We start from the raw sequence: 24,172 nt of genomic DNA, 5'->3' as shown, positions 1-24,172 counted from the left end.
ACCCCGGGATCTACAGTATTATTTGTACATGCAAATTTGCATTTATCACACTTTCTCTGCAGATGGATCACGCAGGTGTCTTGGCAACAGTTTCGGTGGAGACCTGGGCGTGCGGCACGCGTGCACGTTACCGGTGTTTCAAGCCTCGCATTGGATGCTACTGATTCTGCAAAGCCCCCGCTGCCCATCTTGCAGCAGTATTAATGGCAAGCTGGCCGATGCCACTACGGCCTCTCTTTAATGCCATTTTAGACCGTAGTTTAAACCCCACTGATCCCTTGGGGTGTACGGTAGCGGGGAAGGGGGGGGGGTGTTCAGGGGGCTGAAACATTGCAGGCAGTGGTTTTAGCTGAAGAATTCCCCGAGACGCTCAAGCCTCCCCAGTGAGCTCGGTTGGAAAGCACCGCGCCTGTGCTGCGGAAACGCTCGCTGTTCCTTCTTGGGGCTGGGGATTGTTACAAGCAGGAGCGAGCCAGCTCCGTTTGACCTGAGGGCGTTCAGAAGTCGGCGAGCTCCGAAGCGGGAGCTGTTGGTCGATACCGAGTCTGAATAGCACGCCTCGACCAAGGTCCCGGCAGCAGCCGAGCTCTCTTCTCGCCCGTGTGTCCACGCGCTGGAGTGGGGCGGAGGGCTTGAGCGTCTGCTTGGCGAAGGCTGGCCGGCTGCTCGTTCTGGGCGGAAAACCGCACTTTTGTGTCATCTTCGCTACCCCAGCAATCATAATAATAACAACGCATGGAGATCTGACGCCCTTGGAGAAGAAAGAGCGTAGCAGGTTTTCAAAGCGTGAATTCACACGCCAGAAAACTTCCTCGCAATCAGGAAAATGATGATTTTATCCTCGGCAGAAGTTTGTTCTTTTCTGATTACAGCTGGTTGTGTGACAACCTGTTGTTGCATGGGGTTTATTCGACAGCAATCCGAGGTGGTGGTGGGCGGGAAGAACGCAGTAACAGTCATTCTTTGCTGAAATTACCTTGCAGTATAGGTTTGTGGGAGGTGAAGAGGCAGCGTGGGGATTACTCAAGTACATACGTACCAGCAGAACCGCAGGCTTTGCATCTAGCCGGGTATGGCCGCTTGTGCGTGTTGCTGCTGCTGGTGACGTTCGCGTGGATTTTCATCATAACTAGGCAACGCCTTTGTTCCCCAGCCAAATCGACGGCGGATGGTGGTGGTCAGCTCCGGCCCGGCTGTCGGGGCTCTTTCGTAGCTTTCTCTCCCCGCTGTTCCGAGCGGCCCTTTGGAGATGCCCACGCAGCACAGAGGGAGACGGGCAGGTCGGCGAGAGCCGCCGGGCACTCCTGCGTCGCCGCCAGCTTGCAGCGTGTCCAGGTGCTTGATGCCACCGTGCCGGGACTCGGCCCAGTCATTTGTTCCCCCAGATTATTTATTATTTAACTTTTGCTTTCCGTTGAAGCTTCTGCATGTCCCTGGTAAAATGTCAAGTTAATTTAAAGACGATGCTGCGCTCTTCTGACATTTTCATCCAGGATGTGACCGCATTAAGGGGAATAAAGGAAGAGAGAGTAGCTGACAGGCCTGTTACAGAAGATAAAATGAAATACAGTTCAGTCTTTTAGTACCGTGTCCAGTCAGTAGCAGACACGGTACTGTCACGTCTGCTGTTACCGGTGGTGACGCAGCGTAGGCGGTGCAGGAGCCATCGTTTTGCTGGGCAGAAAACGTGTCTGTTTAGGAGAGCGAGGGCAGAGGGAGCTGGGCAGAGGAGATGTCCCCTATCGGGCGACACGGGCTGGCGGTGGGGAGAGCACCGAAGAGGTCGGGACTCGTGTGGGGTTTGTACGATGTCTGGCAGCCTGGCGGGCCACCGTCTGAACCCAGGTCTTCTCGGTTTCAGCAGAGCGGTGGGAGCGAACACCCCTGCCCGCGCAGCGTGTTGTGGGCTTCTGCGTGAAACTGTGGGCAGGTATGACGTTCACGAGGTTGGGGTTTAAATAAAACCAAAATCCTCGCAGATCTGTATGGGAAAGCATGAAAAGGCGTAGCCGGAGCTGCGGCGCTAATTTCGGACTGTTTTTGTTCTTGTCACACGCAACTTCCATACAGATTGTGATTATTTTTGTGAAACATCTGGTCCGCAAATCAAACTGTCTCTGGGGTGCGTTGCAACACGCCCGTACACAAAAGCTTTCAGCGCAAGCTGGAATCGCTTTACGGAGGATCATCATGGAGTATCATCATGCAGAGTACATTTTCATCCATCCTTCGAGGAGCGCTTAGCGAGGGAGAGGGCTGCTGTGCTTTGGCACCCTGTGGGTTTTTTCCAGCTCCTCTGCCCCTCGGAGCGCGCTCTCGCCGTGTGTCGAGGTGTAACGTCTCCGCCGATGTCCAACACGTGCTTGGACAGTGGGAATGACGGGGATGTTTGTAGGGCTCTGTACGAGCCTTAAGGAGCTGAAACAAAGCCGAAATCCAGTTTGTAAGACTGCACGCTGGTCCCTAAGGCTGCCGTGAAAACGGCGACGTGAAGGAATCCATGCTCGCCCCGGTCAGTGAATGTGAAGTAGTCTGGAAAATCAGGAAGAGTAAGAGCTCCGCAAGTCAGTGATCAGATTGGCTTTTGTTTTCAGGTCAGAAAGCAATTTAAAAAGCAATATTTTGAATGGGTATCTATACTTACTAATACCTCTTTAAATGTTAAAAAAAAAAAAAAAGTGCGTTTTGCCATTATTTTGATGATGTGCTGTTGTAATCCTCTTTACAATAGCGGGCTGTTTTTCAGCTCCAGTGTATCACGTGCTTCTGTAAGGCAGCAGCACTGCAGCTCAAGCATTCAAGTTGGTGAATTTAATTTTACTGCTGGGCTTTTAATATTCTGCCATCGTGCTCGTTCTGTTTGAGGCTGTGGACTAATTACGGGCGAGTTTAAAGGGCACAGTCTGTCACACTCCGCAAACAGTTTGAAGTTGGAGAGAATCCATTTGAAAAAACGAGGAGGCTTAGCGACGGAGCTCGTAACTCAACTAAATGCGGCCCAGATGCCTTCATGCAGTAATTTTATAAATATGTGTGTATATATATGTGTGTGCGCACGCTTGTGTAGCTGCCTAATGAAGCGGTGAGTGCCTAAAACTTGGGTGTCGTCCGAGTTTTCTTAGCTGGCAGGTAACACCATCCGCATCGCAAGACGATGTGTGTTAGTGTCTTCGTTGGAGAGCCGGCCGCGCTAAACTCTGTTCTTATGACCAATGCTAAAAAGAAATCCCGACTGAGTGAAATGTGCAGCTTTACAGAGGCCGGTGGTTCCGTTCTTGGATACCTTCTTTAATTATAAACCGGTCCTCTGGTGAATTTACGTACACGTAGATTTTGAAAGACCACTGCATTGTTTTACTTCTCCCCATGCAGCAAATTTTGTCGTCTTACCGATTAGAATCGGGAAGAGAAGCCTTTGTCTTAAGATGGAAAGTACCCCGCTGAGCCTCTTTGTTTATGCGCTTTCTACGTCCTCTGCTCGGCCGCATCTTGTACAACAGCCTTTTTTCAGCACCAACTTAGCCTTTTCAATGGTAAGCATCAGCTTTGTGCGATTAGGTGATCTTGAAGGTCCCTTCCAACCCAAACCGATCTATGATTGTGTGACTGCTCGTCACACCTATGGCGCAGGACCGGAACGGTGCTTTTTGGTGATGGCAAAGCCTTTCTTGGCTTCGTTCAACCTTAGTGAAGTCAGAAACATATCAAGGACTTTCTTGTTGGTCCATATTTGAGGAGAAGAGATGATTTTTCTTCCAGGACGTGGGGCAGAAGCCTAATCTCTGGGGTGCTGTATGTCTGCTCTGGTGTAGAAACATGGCTATTCTTGAAAGCGAAGTAGAAGTCAACGGCACCTCCGTGGAATTCAGGGAAGCGTGTTTAAAGTTAGCCAATCCGTCTTAAAATTATAGCTTGTCTTAGCAGCGGCAGCAGCATTGCAGGGCCGGGGATGTTCCTTCCTACGTAAGGCAGAACAGCGGTGGAGTTTGGTGTACGCACAGTTTCACATGTATTCATTACTTCCCTACCAAAGCAACGGCGACGATTTTTCTCTCCTTTGCCGCGCAACTGCTGTAGTAGTGTGCCTGTGTCGGGGGGCATTCTTGGCTTTACTTTAACGTGAGATTATTCCTCTTCGGAGCACTGTGTGTATACAACAATCCTTCTTCTCGAAGAAGACTCTGAGATTGAAAAGGACTTCCAGAGAACTCATTCTAAACTTTAACTGGTCTGTGTTTCCTATTGCAACCATCCAAACCATTTGCTAATCATAACTTTGTCATTCCAGCTGCAGCCAACATGTTGTTTGACTTGGATATTTGTTCGCACTTACAACCGCTTGAGAACTTCATTTTTTGTAACCTGTTGGTCTCTGTCCCCAGACGGGGAAGCGAGATGCACTGTCCAGTTTGCACTGTTTCTTGACTAATATCTCTTCCAGCACGTGAATACAAGTTTGCTTTCAGCAGATTCTCTATTTAGCGTAAAAGCTGACGTAACTTTTTTTGTTTCAGGAAGACAGTAAATTGAGACCACTTATATAGATGCCAAGATGCTATCTCAGGAATTAATACTCAGTTTTACGACCCTTTCTAAACAACAACTTTCCCCCCACCTTCACCACCATTTTCCCCTTCACCATTTGCTTGGTTAAAACGAGGCATCGTTTGGGGATTGCTACCCGAAAACAAAGAAAAGCCCCGCTCTTGTTCTCCTTTTCGCTTTGGAAGGCTTCCCTTGCAGCCTCCACCAGAGCTCCCAGCAGGAGAACAAGCGCTAGCATCTTTAAGCGTGCGTTAGCTTTGATTGCCAAGACGAGAACAGTGTACGTTGGCAGTGGAAACAGGCTAATGACGGCTTGGTAATCTGTTATGCAAATCTTGGTGCAGTTTGTTCAATTGTGCAGGGTTTATTTGTTTTGCTTTCATAATTAAAGCCTGTAGACCTTGTATCTGTAAGTATTGTGTAATCCTTGTATGATTCTTGTCTTCACCGGTGCTTCAGAAATTCAGACCTGGGCTGTCCTCAGCTAAATTGGAAAGGAACGGGTCCTCTTTTTTCCACTGCTGCCTCTGAACGTGCAGGAGGACTGCCCGTCCCGGGGTTCTCCGGACAGCATGTTAATGAGGGGAAACGCCAATGTGAATCGTCTGTCGTTGCTACAAAACTCAAGCTCCGGGCTGGTTTGCAGAAATACGCAGTAGAGCGCTTCTCTACGCTTGCACGTACGATTTTATTCATTTAAACATTGCCTGCATCGAACCGAGGAGAGTTGTGCGGCACCTAGGCTCTGCCGTCGGCTCGAGGCTGTCGGCAGGGATTTGCAGAGTTACAGCTCTGCTGTGAGGAGCCAGCCCGCTAAAGCGAGCAACCAACACCACAGAATACGTAGATGAGAAGTAAATGACTTTCAACAACTAAGCCAGCCAGTAATTTGGATAATGTGAGTAAATATGATTTCGACCTGTTGGCGTAGAGGAAATAGCGTAGGACAGTGTCAGCAAAAGCCTTCAGGTTTGGGCCAGTCCTTACAGTTGCCTGTGGCAAGCAGCCGTGAGGAGGTGCAGCACCTCTCCGTCGGCCAGGCAGCAACCCCCAAGAAATTTCCAGTGGTGTGTGATACGTGTGGAGTAAAGTCAGCTTCAGAGTAACGCCCGAAAAAGCTCCGCTGCATTTTAATTACCGGTAACTGTTAACCAGTTAACTGTTGCAGTGGAGGCACTGGTAACGTCCATCTGCGTTTGCCAATTCTAGAGCAACATGTTTGACGCTGAAAGAACGGCGCGTCTCCCAGGCGCGCGGTTCGGTGTAGCCGAGGCAGAGGGCCGCTCACGCCGTCAGCGCGAGATGTTGAGATTTCTAGCAGTCCCTTGTGAGCATTTGCTCGCCACCTCTGCAACGGTCTGGGTTCCGAGGCTGTGCCGTGTACTGGCGCGCTCGGAGGGTCCCTGCGTTGGACGCAGGAGGAGAAGAGGTGGGAGCGGATCAGGCCCGGGCCCGTAGCGCTTCGGTGAAGGCAATGTTTGAATGCGTAAAAACTCTTTTCCAAGCGCCGGCTCTCTGTCCTGGTCTTGAGCTTCTGTTTTGGTCCTTAGCAACTAAAGCGTTGGTGTCGGCGTTCTCCCCCATCTCCTCCTGTTCCCCTGACTTTGCAACCACCAGTAATTGTTCTGGCAAGGTCCTGGAAAAAGCAAAATTTACTGTTTTCCTCAGGCTCATAGCTTTTGAACTGGAGGCATGTCTTCTAAACAGTGCAACTCACTTCAAATGCTTTTTGCCTTTCATTTGATTATTGCTTGTCACGCAATGTTCTTTGAAAGCTTGCTCATATATTATCTGTTCCATTTTTTCCATTTTCCCTTTTTTTGCATGCTGTTCCTCCTGTTTCTTCCCTTCCTCCAATCCTCTGTTCCCGTGTGTAGACACAACGGCGACGACAGAACCGGCAGTTCACGGTTGGTATCACATTCCTGTTTATCTTATTTCTCAGCGCTGCTGAGTGGCAAGACAAGCCTGGGAAGGGGAGGCAAAAAAGGGAAACGTAGTCTTCAAGGGAAAACCGTGTTTCAGGTGGACGGATCTCGTAAATATGACACAGTTTTTAAGGCTGGAAAGTCTGTCTGCTCTTGTCATTTCTGTTGTGAGCTTCGCAGCCGGTTGTTCCAGTGCCGGGCAAGCACCGATCCCCCGAGCCCCGTGGAAACGGCGTCCGTGCGCGAGCAGCGCCGAGGAAGCGAGCGCTTCTCCGCTCATCTCGATTACCGGGGTAATCGCTTCACGCATGAAAAAGAAACGCGGCTTTTGAAAACAGGAATTCAAACTTAATTTTTTAAGAGGTGCTTGAAATCTCAAGTGTTTTTTCTTTCGTGTGGAGCCTGTAAGACAGCGCGTCCGGCGAGTCCGCCGGCGTGGGGCAGCGTTTGGTATTCTGGGGATGCTGCGCCGAGGAGCGCTCGCCTCGGAGGTCAGCAGTGAAGTTTGCATTATTGCACTGCAGAAGGAGATCTGGAAAACAAATAGCAACACTTCCCTATCGGCATAGCAGTCTAGCAAACTAACCCTTCTCATCTGCTCAAGGCAGTCTAGCTAACAGCTTGACAGCTTCCTTAGCTTCCTACATTTTCAAAGCGAGCCTAAATAGTCGCTTCAGACTGGAAGTTGAGCATACCGGTTTTTGGCACGAGCTCCCTTTTCAGCTAAAGAACCAAAACCTCTGACAATTTTAATTAAGGCTAATCCGCATTTGAGTTTGCTATTTTAGTTTCTTTTAACTCCGGTTACTCGACTGTTTCTTTTATTGACCGAAATCTGCAGTGCAGAACAACCTCCTTTTCCTGCCTCCTTCCAACGAGGCGTATCCTGGGCGGTGGTAGAGGGAGGACTGAGTAAAGTGGTGGTTAAGTAGCGATGCCCCATGTCAAGTGGAGGGACGTGCAGTTCTTGTCCCAAATAACGTACCTACTTGGACGCGTTTTCCCACTCGACACAAAAATCAGAAGCCTTCAGGCGTGCTCCTGTTTTCTCGACATTGCCGGTCTCCCTGTGGACGTTTAACGCCCAGATTCAACATCGGTAATTTTGTAGCTACGGCAATGAAAGTCATGGCAAGGTAGTAAAAGTCCAGGTGACGTCTCGTCCTGCACTGCGCTAACACTCGTGCAGGTCGGATGAAGGCAAAATGTCAGTCGCCCCGTCGTTAAGCCATGGGGCAAGCCTCGAAGAGCTGACTCTGAAGACTCCGTCCCCTTTTTACTCTCTAGCCCCCTTGATTCTGGTCGGAGCGAGCACTTGGTACCGTGCCGGTGTGGTTCCAAGGTGTCCCGCTTTAGCAGCGCTTTGAGGCAGAGCGTAGGGAGGGCGGCCAGTACAGAGTCTTCAGCCCTACTCCAGTTCGGCCAAGATACTCTGCCTTTAGTACCAGAATTCGCTGAGAAAGGGTCATGATTTTCTGAGGTCATTTCTGGATGTCTCGGTGAGCCTTTTCTGACGCGCAGCTTGCATTGGTCTCGGGCGGGAAGGCGAGCCGGGAAGGCTCAGGACCGTCGCCGAAGGCAGAGCTGCGGGGTTGCAGCCGAGCGGCCCTCGCCCCTTTCTTTAATGCAATTCCCGATGGCTTTCGTCGTTTTGACGTCTAGTGGGGAAAGCCGCAGAAAGCGTGTTTTTAGCTCCAGGACGACCTCTGAATATTTCCACCTCTGTGGGGGAGGACTGCTGCCGCGAGGAGCCTGACAGCCGAAATGACAAGCGATCCCGCTCAAATGAGCTGCCACAAACTTTCCTGCCTTAAAACCCAGCCGGTTTGTACTGAACTCCCCTGCGCTTGCCCTCGTGGGGTGCTTTTCCCGTGAAGACTCTGGGATTTCTTTCCAAGCTTGTGTTGCTGGAGTGTGTATGGAGTATACCAGGTGTTTCTGTATGTTGGCCATTTGTTCTTACCAATGTCCAATGGGAGTGAGCATGTCTGTGAATGACTAGAAATGCATGGGCATGAACTACAGCCAAATGGATTTTCTCCAAAAACGATTTCAAATGAATTGGGGGAAGAAAAAATAAAACCAAAAGAGAAAAAAAGAGAGAAAAAAAAAATACAAAAAGAACCCAAAAAAGAGATTGATAGCAAAGAAAACGAAATGTAAGGCTAGCGTGGAACCAGCACAACGCTTCAATCGGGGAAAGGATTTTTGAGTCATTTAATTTTTTGGAGTGTATCCTAGAGGACTGGGGGGGGGAAAGGAGTCCTGTATGTGTGTGCATGTAAAAGCGGTAGCAAAGCCCCTGCCATTCCTGCTTCCTTCTGGAATGGAGTTGACGGCAGCGATGCATGAGTGGCTCAAAGCACGAACGTTGTTAACTCTTTTGTTGAAAACTGAGAGCTTAACTGTAAATTTTCTGATGCACTTTCTCCTTTCTCTGCACTGTTCATTGCCAGAACTCCAATAACAGCATGGTCATGGCCGGCAGGAAGGCTTGTGCTTCTGCTGCACCGCACTAAGCCGGGTTTACCGAGCTTAAGCCCCCCTTCCCTCTCATTTTGCCCTCCATGGTGTCAGGGTGCCAGCGGGGCCGAAATCGCAGTTCCCTGCCTATTTGCGGCTGAAATACGGGCAGACCTTGGCGGAGCCGGGAGAGTAACGTCTCTGAGAGTCTGCCACCGCTGAACCTGGAAAGAAAGCCCGTTTTCTGCCATGCCCTTTCTTTTCTTCTCTCCTGCCCTTCTCCCCCTCAAAATCAACGTGCGAGTTTTTGATTGCCCAGCCGCCGTCGCTCCTCGGCAGGCCGGGGAGCTCGGCCCGTGCGGGGCTGCTGCCCTTTGAGGAACCCTTCGGGCGAGATGGCCCGGCTCCTGGTTTGCCCCCTGCACAAGCAGGACATGTATAAGCAGCCATGACCTTATACATGATGGTCTTTTGCTACAGCGAAAGCGATGACTTGCGTTTCGCCGCTTTTTTTTTTTCCCCCAAATTTTGACCCCGCCCTGTCGTCAGCAAGGAGCTGAAAGAGCTCCTGGATGATTTTTCAAGACCGCGGGCCGTGCCCGTTGCAACGCGTTCCGCTTGCTGCGTAGCCGCCTTGGGGCAGCCCTGCGTGTACGTAGGTACGCCCGGCGATGGGGAGGCTCGGAGTTGCTTTCCGGCTCCCCCGCCGGGGCAGAGCCGAGGCGCTGCTGCCTCGGCACGGGCAGAGCTGCTGCTCATCCTCATGAAAAGGTAGGGTGAAAAAAGTCTCTTCTGAAGCTGGCAAAGCAGGAAGTCTGGAGCGAAGGTTAAAATAACGAAAACATCCCAATCGTGAATGAAGAGTGACAAGAAAATACCTTGCCCGTAATACAGCAGGTAAATTGTTTTATAAGCTGGAAATTCTTCCCCGAAGGCCCATACAAATTTTTAATTACTGCCTTAGCAGGTTTTTGTGCAAGAACGTCGAACACGGCTGTGCTAAGCTCGTGTTGCTTTTTCCGGCAGCGCCCAGTCTCTGAGTTTTGCTTGTCTGAAGCCAAAAGCTCAGCCGTGCCAGAGCGCTAGTCGGCTCGCAGATCTCGCCGAACGCAGCGGCGTGCGAGGGAAAAGCCTCGGTGCTTTCTGCGTGAACGTTACCAAGCGGCTCCGCCTGTCCAACTGCCTTTTTTTCCCCTTGGAAATGCCCTACTTAAAAGTGCAACTAATAGTAAATACATTCCTAAATACATTTTACAGATCCAGTCCTGGGGGCAATTGAATAAAACATCACAAAGCTCTCAGCACACGTTAAGACTTCTGTGCAGTGCCGCGGCACACGCAGCATAAAAGAGAATCCCTAATTGGTTATTTACAGCTTGATACAAAAGTGAAATTGTCTTTTCCTTCAAAATTGGAGGTAGCCTAGGAAGCGGTACAAAGCATTGCTCTGTCGATAGAAACCCGTAAATAACCGCCGTGCTCGTGTCATTGTTCAGACACCTGGGTCAGGCTGCAGGAGACACGGCTCGGCTCGGCTCGGCTCGGCTCGCCCGCTTAAGATTTATCATTCGACGGGGAAGCGGTAGCCGAGTGAAAAGTTAGCTTTCAGTTATTTAACCGGAGTCGCAGCAGACTTTGAATTCATTCTGATCAGAAGTGAAAAGAAGGGGCTTTAATAGCTGATATGAAAGTTTAATGAGAAAAATCAAGAAGTAATTTACCACGTATTTAAAATGCCTCACAACAGGTTTTAAGACTGCTCGGTGGCATTTCTAAGTGTACCAGGTGCCGGTAGAAACTGAATTGTTGAATTGTTAAATTTTCTTTTGCAAAAGATTTTTTTGCTTCATAAAAAATGCAACGTTGCCCTTTTTCATTATTGAGAAATGTAGTTCCTTTTAAGTGAAAGGGAAGACTCTACAGAAGCAATTCTGGAGAGGGAAAAGTTGCATGGCTCCTCTTCCGAGCCCGGGTTTGCGTGTCCAACGCTTCTGTGAGGCAACTGTAATTATATTTATATATCGTATTATAGTCGAAAAAGGGGGCTCCCTGAAATCCAAGAGCGGCACACAAACAAGATTCTTCCTATTAATCTAAACGGCTTCCCACGTAGCAGATAATTCCGACTGTAGCTTCCAGCTGACTTGACATATTTAAAAAACAGTCGCTGAAAAGGAGTTCAATTTTTAGTGAGCTACATACATATATATATATGTGTTGCTTGCTGCTTTCCAGTAAGGGACAGTCTGCACCATCGACTGTACTGCATTAACATCTTTGCTGTTCAAAAGACAGTCAGCTTTTTTAGCAGTCTGCGAGCTTACGATGCCAGGTTTCCAAATGACCGGTGACGGTGGTGTCTCTTCATGGGAAATACGTTTTTTGGGTTTTTTTTTTTTTTTTTCTTCGAGAACGCATTTGCTTTAGCAGCCCGCAGCAAGAGTAAGTTCTCGCCAGTACCAGCCTTCAATAGCAACGCTGTACTGTCCCTCCTTTAAGTAGATCTCTGTGACCTCCAGACACCGGTTTGCCCTGTAACCTGTGCTGAGAAGTTCACGCAACTAGATGCTGTGTCCTCCCCTGGAGCCCCCGACACCTTCCCAAACTCCCAAACGAAATAGGAACTGACGGCTGTACAGCCAGCGTGAGCTGCCCTTTGTGGTCACGAGCGTGTGTCTCGCCTAACTGCTTTATCAGCTTTGAGGATAGATACTTTTTCCGTAAATGCATCAGATTTGGGAAAAATCAAAAAAGTAGTTTTTGTCAGATTTTTTTTGCGGAAGATACAGCCTGCAGTCTGCACGTACAGACGCCTTACAGTTCTGAAACGCGATCCGCAATATTCGCTAATTGATAAATTGCCGGGCTTGTCAACCTGACCAAAAAAAGATTGGATCTTGTGGAAAATTGGAAGAAAATTTTACCTTGCTCTATGGATACAGACCCGAAATCGAACTGGACCAAATTGGGGAATTGCCCCCCGTGATGACTAAAAGACAGAGTTTGGGGGTCTTTGCATGCTGTTATGAATGAGTGATTTTGAGTCCACGTTTTGTGTGCCAACAGTGTAGACTGAGGAATGTTTCTGTCTGTAATAAAGGAAATCATTGCAATTCTGTCACACGAGTTCCTCTGCCCAAACCGGCAGAAGGTGGCAAGTGATTGACGCATTATTTTTTTTTCCCCCCCAAGAAATTCATCCTCAGTTCTTAAGTGTGCTGTTTTTTGTCACTCGAGAAACGCAGAGAAAAATGAGTTTGTTTTTACTTGTAAGGCTTTACTCAGTTGCCCAATTCGGCAGAGGAGCTGGACTATGGGGATCTCTCAGGTAAGGGCTAGTACGTAGGTAAACCGCTGCTCTTCTACGCTAGATACTGGTTCCACTCTGATTTCTGCATCTTGGCCATGTTGCATGGTATAGTCGCTGTGGCGTAGCCGTTCCTCCAACGCACGGTCTCGCAGCTTGGGTGTACGCTGTTCTCTGTTGGGATTTTCCTCCCCCCTTCCTCCCCCCCCCCCCCCCTTTTTTTTTTTTATTTTTGGCACCCATTTCTGTGTGGCACCCTTGAAAACAGGGCGGGAGGCGTGCAGAGCGGCGCGACTTTAACGTTTCAGGTCGCCCCCCACCCACCCCAGCCGCTGTGCCGTAATTTTTTGAACGCTAATTCGGAGACCGGTTGGGTTGAACCTTGATGTTCGTAAAACGCTCAGCTCTGCCGTGTTGTGTGAAACCGTCTCTAAGAAATGCAGCCGGCGCTAAATCTCGGCTGCTTGGTGATTTCGCATAATACGAGTATCGGATTGGGGATAAAAACAGGAGGTAATTGCTTTATCGGCGGAGGCAAAACCAAGGCGGTGGTTTGAACCTCTCTTCATCCACGCTGGACTGAAAGTGGCAGAAATATGTCCTTACACTCGGTCCTTGCAAATTAGCGCTAGTCCAGACTAAGAAATAAAAGCATCTTCGGTGGATGCAGTTTATATATTCCAAACAGGGGCCGTATCAGTGGTACAGACATAGTCTAAACCTCTGATCTTCATGTTCTGCCGGAGTCTTCCAAAGCGTTTTTAGAAATTCACCCGATTTTTTTTTTATTATCATTATTATTTTATTTTTTCCCCCTCCCGCTTCTCAGAGCGCCTCTGCAGACTCAGTTTACCCTGCGGGCAGGCTCCGAGGCCGAGGGCCGGCCGGCCGGCCGTATCGCACGGTAAAAGAGGCCCAGAGCGGGCAGCGCAGCGGCGATGGGCCCCGGCGCTCGGCCGTCAAGGCCAGGACCGCAGCCCTCTGCCTCCTCCTGGGAAGAGCCCTGCCCAGGAGGGTTGTGGTCCGACGCTCTTCCCTTTGGGGGTTTCAACACGGAGCAAAAAGTCAACGCCAAAAAAGCAAACACCCTCCCGAGTCCTCACCTCGTTCTGTAAAACGCTTTCCTTTTATCCGGTCACATCGGCAGCATCTCTTCCTGTAAGCCACTATAGGTATGCTTTGGCCAAGAGGTTAGAAATGATTGATTAATTCAGTATGTGTTCTAACGCCTGAGCGATACTAATAATTATTATTGCAGGCCTGGGCCAGATCTCATAGGTAAGAAGCACTAGGTGTCTGTTAAATATCACTATGTGGATGGGAAATGATTGCTTTGCTCTGATAAGCTTTATTACTTTGTTCATTTGTATTTTTTAAAGAAAAACACACCTTTGGGTGAATGAAGAGAAGAACGGGAAACGATTCCACAAAGGAAGTCCTCAAAATGGGTGTCTGCTAGCAGCCCTGCCTTTCCCTTGAGCGCCTCTGCCCCGGCGCGGCGCCAGCAGCGCAGCCACGTGCAGCGCGCCGCCGAGAAGCCGCGGCTGCGTTGAACGGCTAGCGCCTTTTCCCGAGCGCGTAGCCCAATGTTTCCCTTTTTCTGAATCTCGAACGTCAGTCAAAATTTGCCCAAAACTTTACGGAAAGCGGTGCAAGCACAGCTGCTGCCGACAGCGAGCAGAGGAGCGAGCGCCCTTTGCGCACTACCACACACCCATTTTGGAGCATCCATTTTGACTACCGGTTGGGTTCTTCTTTCCTAAGAATTTCAAAATTTTGCTTGTTGCTCTCTCGGTTACTTACGGACACCCGAAGGGTAATCGTAGCAAGTCAAATAAGCCGGTGTCACTAGAGAAAGAGCCCCGGGCCATTCTCTCCTACGAACAAAACTCTGCCCTCCATCCCATCAGCCGTGCCCAGGCTCCCGGGAAACTGAAATAAGATCCCGTTTGCGGACTGGGGTCGGCAAATTTGGGCTGTCAGACGGGTGGTCCAGGTGAGTGCTGGAGCTGAGCTCTCCGTCGGGAACGCTGCCCTCCGCTCCGGCGGGACCGGGGCGCTGGGAGCCCTGGGGACCGGAGCCACCAGCGCCGCGTGGGGGTGCGGGGGTGCGTGCCCGCGCCTCGGCTCGCCCCGGGCGGGTCGCGGTATGCTGAACGCGTCGGTGCTGCTGCTGCGGTGTTTGCTCAGTGTGCTGTTCCTTTCAGGTACTGCTGTCCCGCTAAATGCTTCAACGGAGGCTCTGCCAACTGTGCAATTAAGTAATGCATCCCTTGCCTTCCGTCCAGGTAGCTAGTTTCCAGAGCTGTATTCGCTTTTCCTGGTCGAGCTGTGTGTGTCCGTGCCACTCGCTAAACCTCCTCTCGTTCCTAACGTACAGAGACCGTAGGGTACGGAAAGGGTTGGAGTATGTACGTATATACTCCTGCAGCGCGGGGTTTCTTCCTCTGCTGCTGCAGCACGTGTCCAGCCCGGCGCAGCCTTACAGGTAGGATTCCTGCCATGCTGGCAGTCGCTGGGGCAAACCGCTGTGCATTTGTGTGTGTGCATACATACGCACGCAGAGAGAGGGAGAGAGGGATGCATATAGACGCTGCTGTGTGCTCGGCTTGTAATGATCGGTTACCCTTGTTCGGCACACTGGTATCGCAGTCCCCCCGGCTGCGGTGCGGCCTTTCCGCTTTGCTCCAGAGCGTTGGTACCCCCCTCGTAAAGCAGGGAACAGTCAGGAGGGACCCGTGCAGCCTTCACATCGGGTTTGATTAACTGATCAAAACCTGATTAGCACCTTTGTTCGCGGGGTAGATGCTGATGGATCGATTGCTATCGATTGTGGGTGGGGCTCCATTGTCTAGCAGAGAGGAGTCTGACAGAACCAACCGAGAAACGTCGAGCACCCGTTGCAGTGCTTAAAGTTATTCAGAGAAAGCGCATTACTTTTTATGAAGCCATCTTGAAATGGGTCACTGAGGGGGAGCTCACTGATGGAAGGAGGATGAGCTCCTCGAACTGCTCTGGCTTGACTTAGACCAAATTCAGTGACAATATGACAGAGGGGTTAACGCTACTCTTTAACAGTCCGTCCTTAAATGAGAGCAGGGGTAGCACGCTTAACGCCGCGCTCTAGCAATGAACGACGTTATTGCTCATCCTGTCATACACAGGCAGTGACTTCTGTCCTCCCACATCGCGGATGAGTGTTTTGTAGCGTTTCTGAAGGAACGACGGCCTGATCTTCCCCCAGCCCTGCCCACCAGCACCCCCCGCCAACCCCAACTTCTAGCGCTGCTCCATCGTTTTGGAAACTTCATTCCACGAAAGAATTAACCGCAAATTCCGTGGGGAAATGTTAGGGCTAGCTTTTAAGTTCCCTACCTCGTAGCAAAGAGGGATAGTTGGCTTACCGGTTTTTCAGAAGCACACAAGTGATTTAAGGCCGTTAGCACCCACATCGTGACCAGCAGTGACGCGTGGGAGCTGAAGTCACGTTGGTGTGTTAATTACCTAATAAATTAAACTTTAACAAGAGGAAGAACAGCTCGCTAAGTTTAGGAATTCTTCAGAGAAATTGATTTAGTTTTTCTTTTCCCTAGCTTGATGCAGATGTTACATTACCATTAGGGAAGCACGGTAGCTGTCAATGGAGTTAGTGTGTATAAAGTTACGTATGCACACACACAAATTCAGCCCACCTTGTCCTACATCAATAGCTTGAAATTAATTTTCACCCAGAAATAGAAGATCAATTTTTGTGGGAGGGCAGCAATAAATCCAAATATGCCAAAATTAACATCTACACTGTGCTTTCACAAAAACCTCCTATCAGTTTTCTGCTTTTACAGCACAAATGCGCGTAGGACAAGTTCAGGGCTGCTCAGAGATACCCCAAACTGTTCCGAAGGGTTGGCCTACAAAATGTAAAGCGGGAAGGAAGGCGAGGAGCGAGGACAGGAGACGGGAGCACCCAACGCGGCAGGCGTTCGATCAAAACACACACCTTCCTGACTCCAAATGGGATAGGCTCCGTCTCCAAGGGCTGCGTTTGCTTCACGCCTCTGGTATTGAGAGACGGAGAGCCTTCATCGGAAGCGGTGCTGGAGCACGCAGGGAGAGCGGTGAGAGACGCTGTTTGAGGTAGCAGTGATGCCAGGAACGGGGCTAGCGGCGACGGAAAGGCTGGGTGCCGAGCTCAGCCCCGGATCCGGGCTGCTCCGACGCAGGAGGTCAGGGGGAAGGAGCCGCTGCCTTGGGGCACTTGAGGATGCTTGCGCGTGCAGAGGGCTCCCGTCGCAAAGGGGATCCCAAACCCGGCTTTCAGAGCTTTGCGGGGCCCGGTTCTGAAAGCTCGGTGAGCGCTGAAGTTAAAAATAAAGTGGTTTGACCCTGACGGGTCTGAAGCCTTTAGAGTGGGTATAATTGAGATGTAAAATACTAGCTATTACAGTCAGCCAGGTCCAGCCTAGTCTTAATCTTGAGATGCTGCCACTTGTGAGAAGAGTGGAAGCTAGAATATACGTGGATACATATATATATATATATATATATGTTTTAAAGCCTCATTAAAACAGAATGGAGCGGAACCTTTTTATTGAGTAGTTGGAAGGAGAAAAGTCTTCCATCTGCTCAACCTTGCTGTAAGCGTTGAGCACGTTGTTCGGGTATTGCCAGTAAAACCTGCCCGCTTTTTTCATACCCTTGAGACAGTCCACAGAAAGCTGTTTTCCAGCAATGACATCTGCAAAACCATTAGAAAACTTGGGATCGTTAACACGTGCATTTTTTAAAAAGTGTCTCCCCCTGCAAAAAAAATCCCCATAGCTAAGAACCTGCCGGTTTAAAACGCGGATGTTAGTTGACGGTACTCACGGGGAAGATAATCAGCTAAAGGTCCGCTACGTCTTGCTCCTGGCTCTCAGAATAAGTTCCGTTAGTGTGGTGGCAAGTAGGAACTAGTCAAAAACGCCTTTCTTTTCTGTCTACGTACCGTTTCATGAATTGCACTTTTTGTTTAAAGGAAAACTTCAGGGTTTGCGTTCCAGTGGTATAATCTCTTTTTTTTGTTGATTACGTGAGCAGTTGGGTAAGATAATAAGCAAAAACTAATTTAAAGCTACCGAAGTCTCTTACTGGCCACCGCTTGAAATGGGACTGCGGTGCTCTCTGCTGCTGCGTATAGATCTGCATCTCATGCGGACAAGTTCAATGCTACATCAGATAAAATTACAGCATCCCTCTAACGCAGGGCACAACCGTGCCGGTCTCTCGGGGGAGGCAGCACAGCAGTTTAAAAGAAAGATTGATTTTCTTTTTCCTGCATATATTCAGTTATTGCAAGCGGATTGTACCATTAGCGCTGCAGTTTTCCTTTAAGGTGCTTTGGTAGCAAGCAAAGCACCGCCCCACGAAGTTCGGTTCCGCTGAGGTGCCAAGTAGCTGCAGAGTAGCCACGTCAGCGTGCACGTTGTTCGCAACGTGCAGCGGCGTCTGCACCTTTCCTTGCTCTTCCCTCCCTCCTTCCGCTCCCACCCGCCAAAAAACCACAAGCAAACCAGAAACAAAACCATAATAGAAAAATTCTGACTGTTCGATTTAAAGGCCAGCATGCTCCAATATATATTAACATCTTAATGGGAAAGCTCTGCATGTATACATTTACTACTCTCTGACAAGAGGGAATTAAATGTCAGAAGGATTTGTAGCGTCTATAATTGAATTGGTGCTGAGAAAAGCAAATCTTAAGGAAGAATAACATATTAGGATTAGCAAATAATGTGGCATTTTGTCAGTTCCTGCCATCTCATCTGTTCCCTCTTCAGTAATAAAGTTGTGATTTCTTTTTTAATCATAGATAGGAAGCGGGAATAGCTTTTGTGAACTGGAGACAGCGTTTTCAAGCAGATTCCGGGTTTTAAGGTCGAGTCTCTCTCTCGGCACAAATTTGGGGAATTACTCCTTGCTCCGTAGACCCGACACTTTCTTTTAATGCCCAAAGAAATAACGAGCGACGGAAAACGAAATAGCCGCGCTCGTGCTGGCGGCGTACAAATTGATTTGCTTGGAGCGGTGTCCAGAATTGCTGGAGATGGGGTCTGTCGGCCGTCAGCCGCCGGCTTTGAAGGCGGCACTGGGTTGACGGTGGGTAACTGCATTGGAGCACACGGAGTTCGATGAGACGTTGAAGATGAGGCGGAGAGGAGATGGTGAGGGAGGACTGTCTGGCAAAGGGGATGGCGTCACGCTGGAATAGCTTGCGTGGGGGAGATCCATCACTGGAGAGTTTTGTTTAAGAGCTGGAGTAAGAAAGCAGCGTCGGCAGTGCTGTAGGCACCGCTGACTTTGCCGCGGGGATCGTGGTCCCTGGCCTCTCAAGGTGTCTTGTTTTTGCTTTCCTGTTGAAAAAGAAGAAGAAACACGTGAGAGGCCTGAAAAGTTTTCACACATTTGAATTTTTCTTAGCAATTGCAGGTAGTCTATCTTCGGAGAGCAAATCGATGCAACACGGAAGAGGTGCGAGGCGCGTTTTATTTTGATGAGTGTAAGCGTTTTAACGCGGCGCATTTATTTTAAGGCAGACCTTCCGCCCGTTCCGCCGGCCGGAGGCGGGTTTAGGGCCTTGCTGCAGGTCAAGCCGTGCCACGATGCCAGCCTGCGGCAGGCTGCGCATGTGCCGCAGCGTCGCCCCGGCCGAGGAGTAGCCTTTAGGTCAGACGTTTTTCCGCGTGAGAGCCGGCACGTGAATCTCTTCTGTTGTTGGATAACGCTGCTGCGATGGAGCGAGGCGTGCGGCGCTTCTGGGGAGTCAGCATCCCCCGCGTTTCCAGAAGAGCCGCTCCTTTCACTTGCTAATCTAATAGCAGTGTCAAATATATTACCTTTTAAGTTAAGAGCATGCTGTCAGCTGCCTCACGGGCTTGATAGTAGATGGTTTGCCACCACTGGTCACCCACTTAATTTTTACATGGCGCGTGAGCTTGAAGACGAACTCGTTAGCCACGCACTTAATAAAATAAACTCGCAGCTGGCACTTCGCAGAGGTCTTTTTGAACAGAAATAATCGAGAAAAATAGCCCTGCGCGTCCCAGTAGACGAAGTCATACTTAATAAACTCTTCTGGCCAGAACGGTTTGCCACGTTTCATGCAAAAGTCCCTTTTCGGGGAAGCACTGTCTCCCCGCTCTCAACTGGATTGCAAATTGAAGGGAAGCCGTGACGGATGTGTCGGGCGCGAGGCTTTGGCACGGCTTCGAGTAACGCGGGCCCGGCTCTGCGGCTGTGGGTCGGCGTGACGGCACGGAGGCTGCTGCCAGGATGGGCGCACCGAGGCTTCGTCTTTCCAGAACTTTAATTTAGGGCGATTAAGAAAAAACGCCTCTGGATGCAAAATCCCGCTCGACGCGCGTTACAGAGCCGTAACTCGCTGCGTTTATTCCCCTCAGCTGTTCCAGATGTCAGCGGGACATTCATCCTCCCAGTCTGGGATGCTGCTGTCTCCTCCCTAGTGCAGCCGAGCGGAACTGGGCGCTAAGTTTCTAAAAAAAAATAAAATTAAAAAAAAAATAATAAAACGGAGCAGAATTTGTCTAAAGCAGCTCCTCCAGCGGATGAGCCGGGTTCGGTTGCTTTACGGAGAGTAAGTCCTTAAAGGCCCGGATTAACGGAGCTAAAAGCCGCAGCGAGAAGGCTGTATTTGAGCGGTGGCTGCCCGGAATGCCCAGGATCGCTGCTTTTTCCCCAGCTGCTGCCCCGGGCGGACAACAGAGTCCTTGCCCGGGCGAGGTGGTCTGCTTGGCACGCCGCTGCGCTCCCCTCCCTGGGCCTCTTTCCCGGCCGCTTGCCAAAGCAGCGAACGCTGGGAAGCGTTCCCGACGATACGGTCCGTTCCCGCTGGAGACGACACGAAAAGTCCCTCCCTTTAACGCGCTCTCGGCGTTCTCTGGCACGGCTCTTACCGCAGTGAACGGACTCGGCTGTGGCCGCGAATGCTTGTGGTTTGCAGGGGGGGGTCTTTCTTGGCCCCGGCTTTTAGCTGATGAGGTGCCGAAGGACTCTCTGATTGCGGTGCCAAGCGGCCGCTCTCCCTTGCGTCCCTGAATGTGCCCCTCGCCCGGAGCCAGGCATCCCGCTGCCTGTGTGCCTCCGCTCCTGCTTTTAGAAGTTACTCGAAGAAACACTCGAAGGGTTTGGGGTTGGTTTGTTTTTTTTTTTTCCTTAAATTTTTTAATTAAAAGGCGCTTCGTGGTGCTCTCGGTCACGAGTTATTTACTTGGGTCCCTCAGTCCTTAATCTTGGAGCAGAATTGGAAATATCGATAGAAAGCGTAAATCCCGGGCTGCTGCTCGAGAGCTTTGTATCAGGTTTCAGCTCAAAAGAGCACCATTACCTTTAGCTGTCACGGATCTGTACGCTTGATCGATAAACTTCAAATATTATTAGAGGTGGAGGCTTCAGAGATTTGCTCTGTTCTTCGGAGGGAGACGGAGATAAATCTTTCTTAAAAATTGACTTGCATTTGCACTCTCAGTCTTCCTGGTAAAATGCATTTCTCTCAGGTGTCTGGGCAACTGCATGCAGGACAGATTTATAGGCCATGCGCTTCTTGTAGTGAAAGATTTAAATGGTAAATCCTTCACATATGACTTCACAAATCATGTAAAGTTAAAAGATTTTTACCGTTTCTGTTGCTGCTGTGCTTAAATTGTAAGGTATGGCCAGTAAATCATTTTAATGGAGGTGTCGCGCTTGACTCAATAAAAAAAAAAAAGAGACGATGGTTTAGCTTCTATTCCAAAATGTTAATGTATTAATCAACGGGAGAATAATTGTTTTTTACTACGTTATAAATCTCGGTTGCCGTTAGGATTGCAGTGAGGGTTGATGTAGCTGCGTTCTTAAATTAAAATTGTTTACACTGCTATACATTCATTTTACACGGCCATAGCTCATTCTGGGTTCGTTTTGGAGTCGTTCCTCCGCCAAAGAAGTCATTCCTCTCCCGGGTGACGGCGTCCTAAGGGAGAGGCGCTTATAAAAGAAAACTAATTGTATGGCGAGGAGTTAAATAAATGAAATAAAGCAGTTGGAGGCCCTGTACGATTACGGCTCGCTATCCGCTTTTGAAGAGGTTTTTGTAGTTTGGGTTAGGAGTTTTGTGCCTTCGGACACCGCGGGCTGCATGGAACAGCAAAGGTTGTGTTCAATGACGCGATCTCGTTGGGCTGGGGGAGAGGGTGGTGGTAAAGGCGTTCACCGCGCTGGGTTGGTGGTTTTTTGGTCGAGGAGTTATTTGGGCTGAAGACGAAACGTTTTCAACAAGGACGCTTGTCAACGATGTTCCTCCAGAGCTAATGATTAACATTCCCGTGTTGTTCTGCTGTCCCCTGTGCCCCCATCCCCCGGGGAGGTTGAAATTTGGGGAGCGTTCCAGGGAGATTTCCCAAAATACGTACCCACCGACGACTCCATCTCTCCTCCCCGCTCCCTCTCCCGGCTGTCTTCCACCTGCGTAGTGGTAGTGCTGCTGCTTGTAGCGGAAGACGCCTCGCAAGGCGAGCCGCCAGATCAGTTCGGCTCCGGACAAAGTTCCTCTGCCCGAACTCATCTGTCTGGATAGCTCCGTGCTTTACCCCTTTCCCTTTTGAGAGCACGAGGGTGGCTTTTCCAATCCTGAGAGCAGCTGCAGCCAGACCCTTCGGAGTGCTTCGTAATAAGTCCCGAATTCTTATTCCTCTTCTGATCTCAACAGATTCTCGTGCAGGTGAGGAAGGGGCGATACGGAGCGTGGACCATGCGGTGGTTGGTGGCGTCGTGGCCGTGGTCGTGTTTGCAATGCTTTGCCTGCTCATCATTTTAGGGCGATATTTTGCCAGACATAAAGGTAAGACAAAGACCGAAACCGGGAAATGAGAGGAGGTGGCACGCGTGTCCCTTTGCTCGCGATGTTGTCCTGTCTGATGCGAGAGACCCCTTTGTTGCTCTGGAAGAATGTCTCCTGAAAGCCCTTTGAACTGGGAAAAGGAGGAAGGCTGGAGCAGCCCGTCCGTGAGCTGTGCAGCTGGGGCTTAGGGCGGGAGGACAGCGCTTTGCCCCTGACGCAGACTTTGCCTGACGTGCCGCTGCTGAGGCTTGCAGGTGGCGGTGCCGGTGGAGGCACCGTCCCTTCCGAGGCATCCCGGCAGCGGGATACCTGACAAACGAGGTATATTCTCTTCCTGGAGCAGCGTTTCCCATCGCGGGGCACGCCGAGCTCTTCGCAAAGAGCTCCCTCGCCCACTGCCTCCTGTTAGAGTCCCAGGCACTGCAGGCGATTACTGCGTGTAACGACGCACAGAGCTACACCAGCTCAGCTCGGCTCCCCCCCCGAAGCTTCCAGCCAGCGCGTCGGCACACGGCTTAGGACTGAAATTTGGAAGTCCCTCTACAAAAGCCAATTGACCTGAGCTGATACGTATGTGCCACGCTAGCTTGGTTTCGTGTAAAACGGTCCTTTTGGGGGACTTGTTACAGCTTCCAGAGCAAATCTAAACCCGCACACGGAATTGTGACCGTTCCCCTGTATATATGTCCGTACGAAAGGATTTAACGTTAACTGGGGTTTATTCAGTGTATGTGGAAAAGCCGACGGAGGGCGAGAGGCTGGTTACAACCGCAGCCGGGGTGGAGTGAATACTGTTGAGAAGAGAGGAGAAAGGGGCGGTGGGGGGACACAACACCCTAAAGCACGTTAAGGGAGAGAGAAAGCGGAGGTGAAGGATTTCTCGCTCTTAAGTAAAGCGTGGAAGACGCAATTTTACCGATAGTTGTGCGCTTCCGGGAGGGGGAAATAGCTGTGACCTCCGTTCTTTCCCGAGCAAGGCGCTGCAGAGAGCGACACGCCGTCGCCTTTCGGAGCAGGGACGCCGGTGCCCGGTGCGTGGTCAGCCCTGGGGGTCTCCAGCGCCGGCCGCTCCCGGAGGAGCGGGAGCAGGGAGCTCCCGCGCCGGGCGGCGTCGGCCTGGCTTGTTGCTGGCATTATTTTTTCACGCCCCAGCCTGGTATTTTCATGTTGTACATCTTTTTTTTTAAAACCCCCCCCCCCTTCCCACTCGCGGCTTCGTCGCTCGCTCTCGTAGCGCCTTGCAGAGACCTCCGACGAGTCACGCAACCTCCCGCTTCCCTTGCAGGTACATACTTCACTCACGAAGCCAAAGGAGCGGATGATGCGGCCGACGCGGACACAGCCATCATCAATGCAGAAGGAGGACAAAACAACTCCGAAGAGAAGAAAGAGTACTTCATCTAGAGCAGCCTTGGTTTCTATGAGGTGTCCAACCGTGGACGGTTACTACTGGCCCTATTTAAACGCTAAAGAGACAGTGATATTGGAAGTTGCAACCAGCTTGTGTCTTTTTTTTTTTTTTAAAGGAAAAAAAAAAAAAGCAAATGGGTGGAGAGTGGTGAGGCGGGGAGGGTCCGGGATTTGCTGTGTAAAAATATTCCTCGTAAAGTACACTCTGCTGTTCGACACCTCAGTTTGTTTGGGTTTTCTTTTTTTGGCCAAGTCCAGCTTGGATTTAGTTTAGTGAAGTCATTTGCAGAAGATTCTGTGCCTTGTTTTAATTTCTGTTCGTTCGGGTCGGGGGGAGGCTGGGAAGAAGAGGGGCTTCTGTGCGTTAGTTCCCTTCGGGTTTCTGTGGCTCTTCGTTTCCCCTTTCCTGTTCTGTTTCTGGAGTTGCCTGCTGGGACCCCTGGGAGGAGGTGGGTTTCTTTGGAGGTGTTTCTCTTTCTTTTTCTCTTCACCCTTTTCCGTTCAGCACTCGAGCTCATCGGAGGAGAACCAGCACGTTTTAGATTTCGTAGTTTGCAGTTCAGTGTGCCCATGTCCCATTCCCTCTATCGTCGTAAAGGCTTGGATAAACAAGCGACGAGAACCCGTTCGTGGCTGCCCGTGTTT

The 24,172-nt window shown here is 50.3% G+C and overlaps 1 protein-coding gene across 1 annotated transcript in view; it reads left to right on the top strand.

The window, feature by feature from the left end:
* The window catches only part of CADM1 (cell adhesion molecule 1), a 167,670-nt gene extending 144,053 nt beyond the window's left edge, over positions 1 to 23,617 (top strand). The window contains exons 9-12 of the mRNA XM_050910834.1: positions 6,423 to 6,455; positions 12,211 to 12,264; positions 21,986 to 22,117; positions 23,403 to 23,617. Coding sequence (XP_050766791.1) covers positions 6,423 to 6,455; positions 12,211 to 12,264; positions 21,986 to 22,117; positions 23,403 to 23,521 — 338 coding nt within the window. The 3' untranslated portion in view covers positions 23,522 to 23,617. The remainder of the gene's footprint in view (positions 1 to 6,422; positions 6,456 to 12,210; positions 12,265 to 21,985; positions 22,118 to 23,402) is intronic.
* The last annotated feature ends 555 nt before the right edge of the window (positions 23,618 to 24,172 follow it).

The sequence above is a fragment of the Gymnogyps californianus genome, chromosome 25, assembly GCF_018139145.2.
Source record: "Gymnogyps californianus isolate 813 chromosome 25, ASM1813914v2, whole genome shotgun sequence".
In the NCBI taxonomy this organism is placed as follows: Eukaryota; Metazoa; Chordata; class Aves; order Accipitriformes; family Cathartidae; genus Gymnogyps; species Gymnogyps californianus.
Note: the sequence above shows the minus strand (reverse complement) of the source record. Positions and strands in the feature narration are given on the sequence as shown.